Here is a 17,569-nt window from a genome sequence, read left to right on the forward strand (position 1 = left end):
TCGGAGAGAACTTTGTCATTTACAGCCTTTGATGTGTTGCCGTAGATGGTCGTGTCATCAGCATAGATGTCAACGAATGATTTATGTACTTTGAGAGATCATTGATGTAGATCAGGAAGAGAGTTGGGCCCAGGATGAACCCTTGAGGGACTCCAGCATTAATATTGCAGGCCTCTAATTTTTGTCCATCAACCACTACTCTTATGAGCCTATCAGAGAGAAATGATTTAATGATTGAGAAAACATTTCCAGTTATACCGTAGCTGGAGATCTTGTGAAGTAAGCCTTTATGCCATACCTTATCGAAGGCCTTTGATATGTCAAGAGCAATTGTCCTAGAAAGGAAGCCTTTGTCAAGAGATTCACTAATCCTATGAGATATAACCCTGCGGTAAATCTTGCAGAACAGAAACCATATTGCGTGTCATTAAGAAGGTTATTTCTGCTGAGGTGATTGACTATTTTTCTATTTAATATGGATTCCAGCAACTTACTCATGACACACAGGAGACATTGGTCTGTACTGAGAGTGAGATGACTTATCACCTGAGTTCTTAAATACAGGGCATACTGATGAGGTTTTCCAGGATGTTGGAAAGCACTTCTCCTTAAGGCAACGCTTAAACAGTTTCGTAAGTATGGGAGCAAGTTCTGGTTGAAGCTTTTTTAACACTATAATTGGGATGCCGTCAGGGCCAGTTGCTTTACTGGAATCAAGGTTCTTGATTAGCTTGGCGACCTCATGCACAGATATTTGTATGTTACCTAGCGTGTTCTGTGTTATAGGAGGAAATATGGGGAGTTGGTGGCCTTCGTCGCATAGGGTAGAATTAGCTGCAAAGTTCTTTGCGAATAGTTTGGCTTGTCTGATTCGAGATGACCTCTGGTCCATTGATAATGGTTGGGATAGAACGCACACTTCTGTTCAGGATCCCACTTTTTAATTTGCCAAAATTGGTGGGAACCAAGCCGCTAATCAGCTACTTTGGATTCAACAGACTGGGCATATAGCTCTCTTGCATTTTTTATTACTCTTTTACAGTGGTTGCTGGCATTCCTGAAAGCAGCTTCAGTCTCAGTGCATCTATTACGTTGGTAGCTATGGAAAAAGTGATTTCTGTGCGTGATGGCAGCAGCACATTCTGGGGAGAACCATGGCTGGCTGGCTGGCTGGCTGGAAGGTTTTTGTTGGAATTTTTTAGATGGTATGAATCGGTCTATGCCTACAATTAATCATTCAGTGAGGTCTGATACTATAGAGGACACATCTTTTTTAAACATGGAATGCAGAGGTAGATCAGATATAAATGTACGGAAGCTATCCCAGTCAGCCATGGAGTATCGGTATACAGTTGAGAGGTACATCTGGGGACTTATTACATTTCATTTTTATCTTAACTGGTAGGACGGAGTGGTCGGAGGATCCTAGAGGAGATAGAACGGAACATGAACATAGCTCAGGGGAAGTTGAGAGAAAAAAGTCTAGGAGGCTTGCATATTGACCTGTAGTATCGGGCACACGAGTGGGCTCGTGAACAATCTGAATGAGGTCATAAGCAATGGCAAAATCATGACAGAACCTCCCCTCATCATCCATCTTGAGTGGGTCAGCCATTCCACATTATGGACGTTGAAGTCACCACAGATGTGGATGTTAGCCGAGAGATGTGCAGACAGGATGTGGTCTGTTTTCTCAGATATGCTTTTAAAGATAGTAACTCCGCTGTTATGGGGCCGATAGAGGGCAAATATAAATGCAGTGGTGTAAGCAAGCAACCCGGAAGCACATATAAGGTAAATTAGGATCTTTTCTAGAGATATCCCTGCTACATGGGAAATCATCTTTAATGTAGGCACATATTCCATGCCCATGGCGATCTTGGGGGGTCAGATTTAGATGTTAGGTTAGAGTATCCGTTAATTATGAACTCATCTAGGGAAGTGGTCGGCCCTATTCCAGTTCTGCTTAGAAAGAATATGTCCAGTTTCGTCTCCTGTAATTGGGTTTCAATCTCTGGAAGGTTGGAATGTAGACACTTGATGTTGGAGAAGGAGACATGGTAGTAGGGGTCTACATTGGCGGATGGGGTTGGAGGTTGATTCGAGTTTTTTTTCTGGAGATGTTTCATGTTGAGATTTTGGGATTTGTGGAACAGGTTAGCATACTTGGTTAGAACAGGATAGAGAGGGAAAGTAAGAGAAAAAGACAGGAATTTTTTTTTTTTTTTTTGTAGCACATGAAAAGGTAAAGCCGTAACAATTACCCACTAGTATGGCATCGAGAGGCCCCACCAGAGACTACTGCATGGTCCAGAATCCATTCACCAAATGTTGCTTAACTTTGGTGATCTACATAAAGCATTTTGTATTACCCAGTAGTCACCCATCTGATTATGACCAGACTCCATGTTGCTTAACTTTGTGGATCTACACAAAGCATTTTGCATTCCCAAGTAGTTACCCATCTGGTTATGACCAGACTCCATGTTGCTTAACTTTGTGGATCTACTTAAAGCATTTGATATTCCCAAGTAGTCACCTATCTGATAATGATCAGACTCCATGTTGCTTAACTTTGGTGATCTACTTAAAGCATTTTGTATTCCCAAGTAGTCACCCATCTGATAACGACACAGCTATGTGTTGCTTAACTTTAGGTATATACATAAAGCATTTGGTATGTCCCAGTAGTCACCCATCTGATAATGACTAAGACAATGTTGCTTAACTTTGGTGATCTACATAAAGCATTTGGTATTTCCAAGTAGATACCCATCTGATAATGACCAGTCTAAATTTTGCTTAACTTTGATGAGCTTGATAAAGCATTTGGTATTCCCAAGTAGTCACCCATATGATAATGACCAGACTCCATGTTGCTTAACTTTAGTGATGCACATAATTATTCTTTATTCCCAAGTAGTCACCCATCTAAAATGATCAAGACAATGTTGCTTAACTTTGGCGATCTACATAAAGCATTTGGTATTCCCAAGTAGTCATCTATCCGATAATGACCAAGACAATGTGGCTTTACTTTGGTTATCTACATAAACCATTTGGTATTTCCAAGTAGTCACCCATTTGTTAATGACCAAAACAATGTTGCTTAACTTTAGAGATCTATACAAACCATTTGGTATTTTCCAGTGGTCACTCATCTGATAATGACCAAGACAATGCTGCTTAACTTTGGTGATTTACATAAAGCATTTTGTATTCCCAAGTAGCCACCCATTTGATAATAACCAAGACAATGTTGCTTAACTTTGGTGATCTACATGAAGCATTTAGTATTCCTAAGTAGTAACCCATCTCGTAAAATTGGACCTGTAGTGCAGAAGCACCTTCAAAATTGTCAAGTCCAACCCATACTGCACAAGACCTTAAAAATCGTCAAATCGGACCTATATGCACAAGCATCTTCAAAATTGTTGAATCTGACCTATACAACAGAAGCACGTTCAAAATTTTTTAAATAGGACCTATACTACACAAGCACCTTAAAATTTTGCAAATCGGACCTATACTGCCCAAGCACCTGCAAAATTGGCAAATCAGACTTATACTGCACAGTGCACAAGGGCCTTCAAAATTGTAAAATAAGACCTATAATGCACAAGTGCCTTCAAAATTATCAAATGGGACCTATACTGCAGACGCACCTTTAAATTTATCAAATAGGACGTATACTGCACAATGACCTTAAAAATTGTCAAATCGGACCTATACTGCTCAAGCACCTTCAAAATTTTGTGAATCGGACCTATACTGCACAAGCACCTTCAAAATTTTGCAAATCCGACCTATACTGCACAAGCACCTTTAAAATTGTCAAATCCGCACAAGCATATTCAAAATTTTTCAAATCGGACCAATACTGCGCAAGCACCTTCAAAATTGTCAAATCGGACCTATACTGCACAAGCACCTTCAAAATTTTGTGAATCGGACCTATACTGCACAAGCACCTTCAAAATTTTGCAAATCCGACCTATACTGCACAAGCACCTTTAAAATTGTCAAATCCGCACAAGCATATTCAAAATTTTTCAAATCGGACCAATACTGCGCAAGCACCTTCAAAATTGTCAAATCGGACCTATACTGCACAAGCACCTTCAAAATTGTCAAATAGGACCTATACTGCACAAGCACCCTCAAAATTTTGCAAATACGACTTATACCGCACAAGCACTTTCAAACTTTTCAAATCGGACCTATACTGCACGAGCACGTTAAAATTTTTCAGATCGAACCTGTACTGCACAAGCACCTTCAAATTCTTTCAAATTGGACCTATACTGCACAAGTACATTCAAAATTTTCAAAAATAGGACCTATACAGCGTAAGCACCTTCAAATTTTACAAATCGTACCTATACTGCACAAGCACTTTCAAAATTGTAAAATCGTCCTATACTGCACAAGCACCTTAAAATTTTTCAAATCTTATCTACACTGCACAAGTACCTCCAAAATTGTAAAATCATATCTATACTGCACAAGCACTTTAACATTTTCCAAATCAGACCTATACTGCACAAGGACATTCAAAATTGTCAAATCGGACCTATTCTGCACAAGCACTTTCAAAATTTTCCAAATCGAACCTATACTCCACAAGCACCTTACAATTTTCCAAATCGGACCTATACTGCACAAGCACCTTCAAATAATACCTATACTGCACAAGCACATTAAAAAATTTTCCAATCGGATATATACTGCCCAAGCACCTTCAAAATTGGCAAATCGGACATATACTGCCCAATCACTTTCAAAATTGTCAAATAGGACTTATACTCACAAGCACCTTCAAAATTGTCAAATCGGACCTATACTGCACAAATACCTTCAAAATTTTCAAATATGACCTATACTGCACAAGCACCTTAACATTTTTCCAATGGGACCTATACTGCACAAGTGCCTTCAAAATTGCCAAATCCGACCTATACTGCACAAGCAGCTTCAAAATTGTCATATCGGGCCTATACTGCACAAGCACATTCAAAAATTTTTAAATCGAACCTATACTGCAGAAGCATCTTCAAAATTGTCAAATAGGACCTATACTGCACAAGCACCTTCAAAATTTTCAAGTAGGACCTATATCGCACAAGTACCTTCAAAGTACAAGTACCTTCAAAATTGCCAAATCGGACCTAAACTGCACAATGACTTTCAAAGTTGTCAAATCGGACATATACTGCACAAGCCCCTTAAAATTTTTCAAATCTGACCTATACTGCACAATCACCTTCAAAATTGTCAGATCAGACTTATACTGCACAAGCTTTTCAAATTTTTGCAAATCGGACCTCTCCTGCACAAGGACCTTAAAAATTATCAAATCGGACCTATACTGCACAAGCACCTTAAAAATTGTTAAATCGGACCTACATTGCACAAGGACATTCAAAATTGTTAAATCGGACCTATACTGCACAAGCACTTTCAAAATTGTAAAATCGGACCTATATACTGCACAAGGACCTTATAAATTGTAAAATCGGACCTATACTCCACAAGCACCTTCAAAATTGTCAAATAGGATCTATACTGCACAAGGACCTTCAAGATTTTTCAAATCTGACATATACTGCACAGGCACCTTAAAATTGTCAAATAGGACCTATACTGCACAAGCACCAAATACCCAGCATCGCCCGGGATTACATTACATAGGTGGATATATGTACTAGCAAAATACCCGGCATAGCCCGGGATTGGATGAAGTAGGTGATTGGATGAAGTAGGTGTATATGTACATTTGCAGTACAGGTCTGATTTTATAATTTTGATGGTGCTTGCCCAGTATAGACTGGGCAAGCACTATCAAAATTATAAAATCAGACCTGTACTGCAAATGCACCTTTAAAAATGTCAAATCGGACCTATACAGCACAAGCATCTATCAAATTTTTCAAATCGGACCTATACTCCACAAGCACCTTCAAAATTGTCAAATCAGACTTATACCGCACAAGCACCTTCAAAATTTTTCAAATCTGACCTATACTGCACAAGCACCTTAAAAATTGTAAAATCGGACCTATACTGCACAAGGACCTTCAAAATTGTCAAATCGGGCTTATATTGCACAAGCACTTACAAAATTGTCAAATCGGACCTATACTGCACAAGAACTTTCAAAATTGTCAACGCTGACCTATACTTCACCTATGTCATACAATCCCGGGCGACGCATGGTATTCTGCTAGTACATATCCACCTATGTCATACAATCCCGAGCGACGCCGGCGTTTCTGCTAGTACATATACACCTACTTCATCCAATCCCGGGCTATGCCGGATATTTTGCTAGTACATATATCCACCTATGTAATGCAATCCCGGGTGACGCCGGGTATTGGGCTAGTACATATATCAACCAATCTTATCCGATCCCAGGCAACGCTGGGTATTCTGCTAGGAAACATTCAATGTATTTCCACGTACCTCAGGTATCTGCTAGTACATAATACTTTTATATAAATTCCGTAAAACCCTTCCTCTTTAACTGAAGATTATATAAAAACATAACCTCCCAATACTAAGAATGGCTTTCTGAATAATAATGTTTTTGTTTACCAAATTTGGAATCAGCAGTTTAGCGATGTGTGATGTTTGGAATAAATATATAATACACATCTTTTTTTTACTTGGTCTTTTGGCTAAGATCAAAGTGTAGCATCTGTTCTTAGAATTCAAGCGGTTTCATATTTCGTCCCCCACCCCCACTAAGAAAATAAGGAGCAGGTCATGCTTTGCATGTCAAGGTTTAGAGAAACAAACGTCACTCGAAAATAAGGATGGCCTTCTAAATAATAATGTTTTTAGTTCAGATGTGATTTTTGGAATATGACATCTTGTCTCAATGTAGTAATCAATGAATATAAATTATGCATCTTTTTTATAATAGAAGATAATGCTCGGTAGAAAATTAAGCTGTCTAAGACGGTTACTTGGTCTTTTGTAGTATCTGCTCTTAGAATTTAAGCGGTCTCATCTTTCGCCCCCACCCCCACTAAGAAAATAAGGAGGAGGTCATGCTTTGCATGTCAAGGTTTAGAGAAACAAACGTTACTTGAAAATAAGGAGGATTTATGCCTGGGATGTGATCAAATCCATTCACTCACATTTCGTATTAGGCCGTCGGCCCAGAGTGAAAATTCTTAATTTTAATGAGATGTAAAAGGGGTGGGCATGATTTTTGGATATAATATGTATAAAATCATAAGAAACATGGAAAAAAATTTCACAAGCAAGATTATGGTGCATTAATAAATAATTTTAATTTTAATGCACAAAAAAATGCTAACTGTTAAGTTGCCTTCGTACAAAAAAGTAGCCATTCAGAATACTTCTTTTATTTACTCCTTACAATCTACCAATCACAATCATCGTAGTGCGAGTTAAAAATTCAATATGGCTGCCTCCAGTGAAGAAGAAATGTTTGTAAACAAAGACAAAAAAGAGTGCGTTATGTGCATATTTCCAACTAAAACATTGAATGTTAGATCTTTTTCAGTGAAGACATGGACGCGCTTTTTAGAATATGTTAAAAAATGGAAAGGTTTACATGGACCACAAGCAGAAATTGCGAAAAACTTTGACTTAAGCTGTGATTCAACTGAAATACCACCTCGTGTTGGGTTTCACCAAACTTGTTATGCACGTTTCACGGATTATCAGAAAATTGAAAGAATTCAGAAAAAACTAGAAAAGAATACTGATAACGTTTTCGAAGGTAAGTTTAAGCTTTTAATAATTTTTATTTTTATTGATACGTATTTGGAAAGAGACAATTTTTCTTATACTCCCTCTATTCACTTAGGCAAGTACGTGTGAACTGAACAGCATGAAAAATTTTATGGTAGGAAAAAATGGATTTAGAGTAACATTTCGTATATAAATTTAATGGAAAATCATCCTCCATTTCCTGGAGACTATTGTTAATTTTTTTTTACCATTAACCCTAAGTCTGAGTGCCAAGATTGTAATTTACCCCCTCCTCTCCCAATAAAAAAAACGCACAGAATTTATCTTCACTAGAAAAAAGGTCAACACCTCTAAATTCTAAAATATATTTATTCAATTTAATTGATTTTTAATTTTTTTTTTTTTTTTTTTTTTTTTGTAAACTTCTAAGTTGTACAATCTTTTTTCTTCTCGGGGGAGGGAGCGATTTAAATGAGGGTGTTAATCTACATTAATATCTTTTCAAACAATTGAATATGTACATAAAAGTTGGCATCTGTTTTAGAAAATTTCACTTGTAAAGAAAACAAAAAAAAAAACTAGAGTTTATTTCTATTTACTTGCCTCCCCCACGAGAACATAGATACAAAACAGGGTTTTATTGTGGGTAAAATTTAGTTCACCAAAAATGTATTCTGATTGGAACAAAAATTACAATTGCCTCAGTTTAGAAAGATTTCTCCTTCACAAATCTGAAACAAAAGATAACCTGTATTATCAGAATAAAGGGTACACTTTGCTCTTAGCCAAATGCTGTTACTATTTAACAGTTTTCATAATTTCAATAATTTTAGCTATTGGTTTTAATCTGGAAATGTTTCATTTCTTTTATGATTCTAAATATAGATACAACTGTCTATGGTACCATTTCTTGATTCTAGCACTTCCACAATCAGTCACTTGACAATCTATTCCATTAACCTTTATCCTCGTGTGGCTTTTAGCCTTGATAAGTGGTAACTCACTAGTAAAATAAAGTGCATTGCATATTGAATTTACCTACCAATTCCAATGATAAATATATTGCATGATTTTGTAAACATCCCTTGGTCCGATTAATAAGGAGTCACCAGACGATTTAATTGTAGAATGTAAATTAATAACATACAATTTTTTCACAGAAGTTTTATCAGCACTATACAAAAAAAATCTTAAATTTTTAATGAAATGTTTTGGATTTATGAAATAATGATTGGATATTTTTAATTTGAACTTTTCCATATACTTTGTTATTTCAAATGCATATTAAACTCCTAAATATATTTATTTTTACAGGGTCCCCATCTCAAGAAAACATTGATGTGACTACTGCCGAAAATGATGATCCACCAGCTAAAAAAAGACGGGTTCTTCGTTCCAATTTTGATCGACCATCTTTGCCAGCTAGATCAGAGCATATTTTACCAGATGTTTGCATACTATGCCAAAAAGTAAAAACTATAGTGTGCAAAGGATCTGGCAAAAGAAACAGGGAAAAACTTGTCAGATGTTCGACAATAGAAGCTGCTAATTTAAAACGAGCAGCAGAAGAAAATGAAAATGAATCACTCCTCATGCAAATAAGGAATAAAGATTGTGTAGCAATCGAAGTGAAATATCATAACTCATGTTACCGTGACTTCACTCGATATTTAACCAAACCAACCAAAACCGAACACTCTGAGCAAACTTCATATGCTAAAGCATTTGAGGTCTTTGCGAAATTAGTCCAAACAAGGATTATCGAAAACAAGGAAATCATGAGACTTAAAAAATTGAAAGATTTGTTTGTCAAACAGATTAAAGAAACACATGGAGTTGATGCGCATTTATATAAAACAGGATATTTAAAACAAAGATTAATGAAAACATTTCCTCAATTATGCTTCATCACTCCTAAAATGAGATCACAAGGTGACATCGTGTATGTAAATGACATTACAGTGTCTTCTCTTGTAGAGGAAAAAACAGTACTCCATGAGGAAACACATACCACAACTCCAAGTGAAACAGAGTCGTCAGAAAATGACACAAACCAACAAACAAGTCATGTACGCTCAGATCCAAATCCTCTTTCTAACTTGTACATAACAGCTATGGATCTGAGAAATATTATTCAACAAGTAAAACCTCCTTCGTTATGGCCGCCAACAGCAGAAACATTAAATTTGCAGGAGGCTGAAAAGATGGTGCCCCATATTTTATTTAACTTTTTTGCATGGATAGTTGGGGCATCTGAAGATTTGTGCACAGAAAAAATAATGGACATATCTGCATCCGTCTATAGAAAGATTTCGTCTATTTCACAAGACATTATATTTTTGTCTTCTAACGGACGTACATTAATGCCAAAACATTTATCACTTGGTATGGCTGTACGCCATCTGTCTGGATCTGCCCAAGTGATTGGTTTATTGAATGGTTTGGGACATTGTGTTTCTCATTCGGTGGTTTTAAATCATGATACAGCACTAGCTGAACTTGAAATCAATCGTGGAGAAAATTCTATTCCATCCACCATCCAGGCAGGTATTCCAACAACTTTGGTCTGGGACAATAATGATTTTGGTGAAGAAACTTTATCTGGACATGGAACAACACACAACACAACTGGGATAATAATACAAAATATGTTAGTCGAACCGTGTGCATCTAAGATTGCAGTAGAAGGACTCAAAAGAACACGGAAAAGAACATTGGAACCACCAGAAGTAAATTTGGCTACATACACCGGTGGAAGAAAAGATGGCCCACTACCATTTGCTGAACATGTTTCACTTCATTCAGATCGTGTATTTCTGCAAAATTCTCTAAAACTTGATATAGCGTACTATATCACAAAATTCGGCAGTGAAATTATATTACCATCTTGGACTGGGTTTAACCAACTCCTGTGCAAAAGGGAGATTGCATCAAAATCTACCATAGGTTATTTACCCGTAATTGATGTTAGCCCCACAGAAATGGATACAGTCCTTACAATTCTAAAAAAAAGCATTGACATTGCAGATCAACTCAAGTTAGAGTCTCTTGTTATTGTAATGGATCAAGCAATCTATTCAAAGGCACAATTAATTAGATGGAGAAATCCATATTTCATGAAGAGATTGGTGATTCGACTTGGTGCTTTTCATACAGCAATGTCCTTTCTTGGGTGTTTGGGAAAGCGTTTTCGTGATGCCGGGCTTCAAGATATTCTAATAGAATCAGAAGTTGTTGCTGTAGGCTCAATAAATGGAGTTTTCACAGGTAGACACTATAACAGAGCAGTTAGAGCCCATAAATTAGTGGCCGAAGCAATGCAGCATATGCGTTTGACAACCTATTTAAACAGCATTCCTGAAGAAAAGGCAGAAAAAGTGAAGCATTTAATGACATCCTTGTCACAATCATTCCCAGGACCTCAGTATGAAGAAATTCTGAAGGGAGAACATTTTCAAAGTTTTCTATCATCCTATGAAGAATTTATACAGGTTGGCAACAAAAAGCAAACTTTTGCATTCTGGAGTTCTTATATTGACATTGTAGAAATTCTTTTACTTTTCCTTAGAGGTATTCGAGAGTCAAACTGGGAACTTCACTTGGCAAGTGTTAGACAGATGTTACCTTGGGTGTTTGCATATGACCATGTAAATTATAGCAGATACCTTCCAGTTTACTGGTTGGAGATGTCTAATCTCGCTAATACTCATCCAGTGATATATACACAATGCATTGGAGGAGATTTTGCTGTTCAAAGAAGCTCAAATGCCTTTGCTAAAATTCCTTGTGACCAAACCATCGAACAAACTGCTAATCGTGATTCAAAAACAAAAGGTGGTATGACAGGCTTCCGCACAAACAAGAGAGCCGTCAACAGGTGGATATGGTCCCATCATGCGAGAGGGTCTATTACCCATGAATGTGAAACTATGGCTGGCAAAGGAGAACGAAGTGGAACACGATCAGATCTTTTACACAGTCGGATGAAACATGATAAGCTTGCTATTGGAAAGATAATAGACACAGTAAACAGTATGTTTAATCCATTTGAGTATGAACCAGCTGAGTTGATCCATATTGCATCAGGATTAGTTGCGACACAAGATGTTCAAAATGATCTGCAATTTGCTAAGGCAAGGGGCGAATCAGAATTTGAAAATTTCTGTGGGCAGCGTCTACAAACGGGAGAAGTTGATTTTTTTGCCCCGATGAAAAGAATGAATTTAAAAACATTCTCCAGTATGTCTAAAAAATCAAATCATCATGTCCACGGAAAGGATATCACTTTGGAAGCAGATAGAAATCTCCTAGCAAGATTGGTTGTGATTGGTAGAATCCGGAACATTAATCTTCAAGAATTACTGTCATATTCCTTAGGTCCATTACCATTGTCCCTTGCAAATTCACATGGATCGTTGGTTAAAACTAATAAAGCAAACTTACTTCATGCTTTAGAAAGCCATGCTAACAATCCTATTGTTGAGAACCCTATAGTAGGTGGCATATATATAGTGGATGGTATGTCGCTGATACACCAATTAAATTTGAACAAATTACAAGGAGAGAAAACATTTCTTAATCTTGCTCTTGTTATTTTGAAAAGTTTAGTGAACAGGGCAAAATCGAATCATTCTAAAGAAATTCATTTTGTTACTGATACATACCAGCAGATCTCTATAAAAAATATCGAGAGGGATAAAAGAGCTGCTACTAGCTCTCAGATAAGAATCCATGGTCAGCTCCTTCCTCAGCAATGGAAGAAATTTCTTTCAAATGGAGAGAATAAAAAGTCCTTAATAGAATTCTTGGATGAAACATGGTCTAATGTTTCAACATCAGAGCTTAGAGGAGTGAAGGTATTCTTGGCGCATAACAAGAAATGTCATTCCTTCTCACCTGGAAAAGAGGCAAGTGATATTGTCATCCGGTTAGAAGAGACAAAACTTTGTAGCTCACAAGAAGAAGCTGATACACGGATTTATTTGCATGCTTCTTTTGCAGCCAACACTAGTACGGATGTAATCATTATGAGTCCTGATACCGATGTGTTTGTAATTGGAGTTTCTTTACAAAATCTTATTCCCGCACATTTATACTTCCACACAGGAAGAGGAACAAATTTGCGAACAATAGACATCAAGATGATAAAAGACAACATTGGAGAGTCTGTCAGTCAAGCCTTGATTGGTCTACATTGTTTTACAGGATGTGATAGTGTCAGTTCATTTTACGGAAAGGGCAAAAAGAAAGCACTTAGTTTATTACTGAGAGAGAATGAGTTTTGTTACGCATTCAGTGATCTTGGTAATGAATTTTATGTGAAACCAGACACAGCAAAATCATTGGAAATGTTTGTTTGCAGGTTGTATGGCCAACAAAATGTCACAAGTGTTAATGAAGCCAGATACAACATGTTTAGATTCCAAAGAAAATTGGAAATCACAATGCCTCCAAATCAAGATGCCCTGAGTGAACACATCAAGCGAGCTAACTATCAAGCAGGTACGTTTTATAAATATTTAATTTCCAATTATATGTAAAAATTAAATATATGGAGTTTCATTGTTATTTGCTTATTAGAAAGGATGAAAATTATTCAATATTAATGTTAATTTCTTTCTTTTTTCAGGTGTCTATAAAAGGAGCCTCCATGCAAATCCTGATATACCATCCCCTGATTGTCATGGATGGAAGATAGAAAATGGAGATTTAGTAATCCATTGGATGAATCTTCTTCCTGCTCCAGACAGTTTAATGGATTTAATTAACTGCTCTGCCAAATGTAAAAATGTAAAAAAAGTCATTGTAAAGACGTTAACATTTGTACATGTCTCCAAAACAGGGTCCCATGCACAGATATGTGCAAGTGTGCAAGAGATTCTTGTTATAAAATTAGTAAAAACATTGGACATGATGATGATGACACTGATGATGGTGATGACGACGACGATGATGATGAAGTGGCATAAGCAGTGATCAGTTTTAAATAAAAGCATATATGATCTTATTTACTAACATGTTGTTTGTTTAACTTTCATTAAAAATGCCTTTTTGTCCTTTAAATCTGTGTTATTATTCATAGATTCAAAAAAATACTTTTTAATGAAAATTGACAAACATTGTATATTTTACCAAGTTGATGTGTATAAAAAATGACACAAAATCGCAGCTCTACCTCAGGTTTAAACGACCTTGTTACATACAAAATATAGCAATAGATTTGTATGACTAATAATATTGGTAGACTATAGGTGTCTCTACATGAGAAATATCAAAATGTAAATCTATTTCTTTAGTTATCCACAGAAAAGATTGAAGTTGTTTCAAATAAGATGTTTGAAAAAAGCTTTTTTAGAAAAATATTCCCTATTTTGAAGCATAGTAAATATATTAAGTCCAATATTTATGTATTAAATGATGAAGAAATAAATTGGGAATAAAATGTGCTAAACTAGATGTCTGTATTGTTATCGGTTTGTGTGCTACTAAGGTTTAAGCAAGTCATAATGTTCTATTTGATGATTGTCGGCCATCTTTAAATATGGCCGCCGTTTTCATTAATGCGCAACATTTGTGCTTGTGAAAAAAAATATGATGTTCAGGAGTCTATTGGCATTCATTTGACACCATTTTTTCTTCCACCCCCAACCGAGGTCACAGAATCAAAAATCTAGAGGGATTTTGACCTTTGGGCCCATAGCCTATATATGTAATGTTTACATTTTAAAACATAGTAAAACGAATCTCGTTTCCTGTCTAGACATCTCTCTCTCTCTCTCTGTTTGTGTGTGTGTGTGTGTGTGTGAGTGTGTGTGTGTGTGTGTCTCTCTCTCTCTCTCCCTCCCTCTCTGTCTTCCTTACTCTAAAGAGAAATAGTGTTCCGAAAAAAGAAAATGGCGTTTGGCTTTGTTTTCTTGTTAAAACATCAATTGTTAATATTTTTTTAAGCGTATTTTTTTTTTTTTACATTTTTGGCTTGTTATTTTTCGTTTAACTATCGTATCTAACTATTTTTAACCTGCTAATAACTTTGGTAACGTTTTCATAACATGAAAGTTAATATTTTGATGTGTATGATAGTCGTCTTTTTTACCAATAACAAACTCTCTCTATTCAATGTTTTCATATACCAATCGCCATTACATCAAGGTCACGTGACATGACTCAGCGTTTATTAAATTACGTATAAATATTGTTAAAATGTCACTCCCCCCCCCCCCGTAGAAAAAGGGTCAACTGAGTAACTTAGATTGGAACTTTCGGGCCCAAAATTTGATATTTGTCGTCCGAAGGGTGGGGCTTTCATATGAGATCAAATTTGTGAATTTTTGTTCTGTCTGTCAAAAGTTTTTAGCAGACATACAAACACACATACATACATACCTAACTAATATTCCTGGTGAACCAAGTGCAAAAGAGATTCAGACAATTGCACTTAAGGGAACAGCGAGGATACTAAAAAGAGCTCTCGGTTGGTTTCAATAAAAAAGCGGGGCAATGTTGGCAGCTGGTTTGGCTGCCCCATACCCGGCATTACAATCTTCAAAGGAAGAAAAATAAAAAAATAAAAAACATACGTTTTCGCTTTTATATATATAGATTTAGTCTATTTTAATCCATCAGTCTGTTCATCTCAATATTTTACAATTATTAGGTTGGTGCAAAAACAATATCGTTTTCTCACATGTTACTTTTATATATGATTTCTGAATTAATTTATTGATATATTATATCGTCATTTTGAAGCATGTTTTTCACTCTATTGAATCATGTTATTTGTTATCGTTCTCAATCTCTTCACTCATTTTTTCTGCAGGCTTTTCGACAGCATGGACAAAATTCAAATCCACACAATTTTCGTGTTCCAGTTCAAACTTTGTGTGAGAGAGATAGAGAATTACAAAGATAAATATAAGCATCATCTTAAATTTTTTAGATTCCATTATATCCCAATTACTCATTGAACTACAGTGGTGATAATTTTTGGACCATATGGAATACAAATTTTTTCAGACTTATTGATTTTTTGGATCTAACGATAATCCCTTCTAACTTGGAATTTTATTCTTTTAATCGTGGATATTGTTGAATAATGAATCATTAATTATTTGTCGTTTTCAATTTTTAACACAGTTTGTTGTTTTTTTTTTTTAGCACTAAAATTCACACTTGGGTTCCAGATTCTTCCTTTGGCTTCACGGATTAATATTTCATTATCATCGGTGAAGAAAATGAAATTCATGCATAATTACCTTCTATCAATACCCACCATTCAATTTACAGTAATCAATGTTTCTATCAAGTAATCAATATATGTTGTTGACAAAACAATTTCTCTTAAAAACATATTTAGGACGTTGAACAAAATCATCTGATAATACCACAAAAATGTAATCGATTTTGTCACAAAATCTGATTTTTTTTTTTTCAAATCAACACAAAAAACCTGATCTGATGGAGAGAAACTTATGCCATTTCCTGATTAGAGATGTCGGCAACCTTCTTGTGATCCGTCACAATATTAACACCAGAATCAAGCCAGTCAAGAAAGCATTATTCATACAAATTTTTTTTTTTTCTACTCTTCTCCTTCAAAGGAGGAGGTAACGCTTGGGAGGATGGTCTAATGAAAACACAACAGATCTTCTAATACCCATCCCCATAACAAAGGAGGTAATGTTTGGAAGGATCGTCTCATGACGACACAACGGGTACTAAACTACCCTCCCCACACAAAAAAAAGATGGTAATGCATCAGAAGATGATATGATTAATGAATATATGCTACACTGTTCCTCAGGAAGAGAAGTTAATGCCTGGGAGAATGGTCACTTTTTTTTTGTCAGTGGCATTCATTCCATGCAGGTTGAAACGACTTTCACTCAGAGGAATATTAAATTCACAAGCGCTCCCCCTCCCCCATCCCACCAGTGGCATGTATGTTTCAATCAGGGGAGATAACGACGTTAGGTTTTTGCAGTTTTTTGCAGGGAGGTGTCAACATTTTTCTACATACACAGCGCATGCTTATCCTAAATGGTTACCTATCTGGTACTGACCAGGCTGTCGTGACAACAAAACAGATACTACACTAGTTGTCCTCTTAAATAATTTAGCACTACCCAATTTCACCATTACTGATCATATTGTTTCAACATCTACCGAACACATGACCCTTATCCTAGAATGGCCTCAGGGTCTTGATAAGCGGTGACCCTCCAATTGCAAAAACAAAACAATCCCATTCAGAAAATGTGTGGGTAACACTTAAAAGGATAGTATCATGACAACAGAACAAATACTGCATTACCCCCCCCCCAAAAAAAAAACTGAAAGTAATGCCTGGGAAAATGGTATCAATGAACAAAAATATACTACACTGTCATCTCCTCCTTTTGTGAGGAGGAAATTTGTGGGATGTTAATCTGTTAACAGAACATATACTACACTTTCTCCACCCCAAAAAATAAGGCAATATATGGGAGAATGGTATCCGGACAAGTTACATATACTATACTGCCCCTGCCCCAAAGGAGAAGGTAACGCTTAGGAGGAATATTTTACTATAGTACAACACAGTACGAAATAGTATAGTTTCATTTTCATACAGATACAAACCTGCTATTAATAGATGGTTAATTTGCAAGTCGCGACAACTTTGTAAAAATCTGCAACCAATTAAAAATGCTTTGAGCTATTTAACATTTGAGCAAATTTAGAAACTTATCAGATTTCAAAGACCATTAACCAGTGTTGCATATCGAAAAAAAAAATTATATGCGTTTTGTGTTTACCATTAGTACACACAACCCGCCCCCTCCTCTGTGCACACACACACACA

At 36.2% G+C, this 17,569-nt stretch overlaps 2 protein-coding genes across 5 annotated transcripts in view; one reads left to right on the top strand and one right to left on the bottom strand.

The window, feature by feature from the left end:
• The window catches only part of LOC145249006 (BTB/POZ domain-containing protein 17-like), a 109,145-nt gene that overhangs the window by 37,449 nt on the left and 54,127 nt on the right, over nucleotides 1–17,569 (bottom strand). The window lies entirely within an intron of this gene.
• LOC145248629 (uncharacterized) lies at nucleotides 8,105–16,034 on the top strand. Its single transcript, XM_080110306.1, has 3 exons — nucleotides 8,105–13,230; nucleotides 13,358–13,510; nucleotides 15,883–16,034. The coding sequence occupies exons 1-3, from the start codon at nucleotides 9,006–9,008 to the stop codon at nucleotides 16,032–16,034; spliced, it is 4,530 nt and encodes a 1,509-aa protein (XP_079966432.1). The 5' UTR covers nucleotides 8,105–9,005.

Source organism: Euprymna scolopes, chromosome 27 (assembly GCF_053919585.1).
Source record: "Euprymna scolopes isolate OS-2025 chromosome 27, ASM5391958v1, whole genome shotgun sequence".
NCBI classification, from domain to species: Eukaryota; Metazoa; Mollusca; class Cephalopoda; order Sepiida; family Sepiolidae; genus Euprymna; species Euprymna scolopes.

What these genes read in the sequence shown, in the direction of transcription:
- LOC145248629 (XM_080110306.1), top strand. Translation starts at nt 9,006, where the DNA reads ATGCATATTAAACTCCTAAATATATTTATTTTTACAGGGTCCCCATCT. An exon ending in GCGAGCTAACTATCAAGCAG is followed by an intron (nt 13,231 to 13,357) that starts GTACGTTTTATA and finishes TTCTTTTTTCAG; the next exon opens with GTGTCTATAAAAGGAGCCTC. An exon ending in AATTAACTGCTCTGCCAAAT is followed by an intron (nt 13,511 to 15,882) that starts GTAAAAATGTAA and finishes TTTTTTTTTTAG; the next exon opens with CACTAAAATTCACACTTGGG.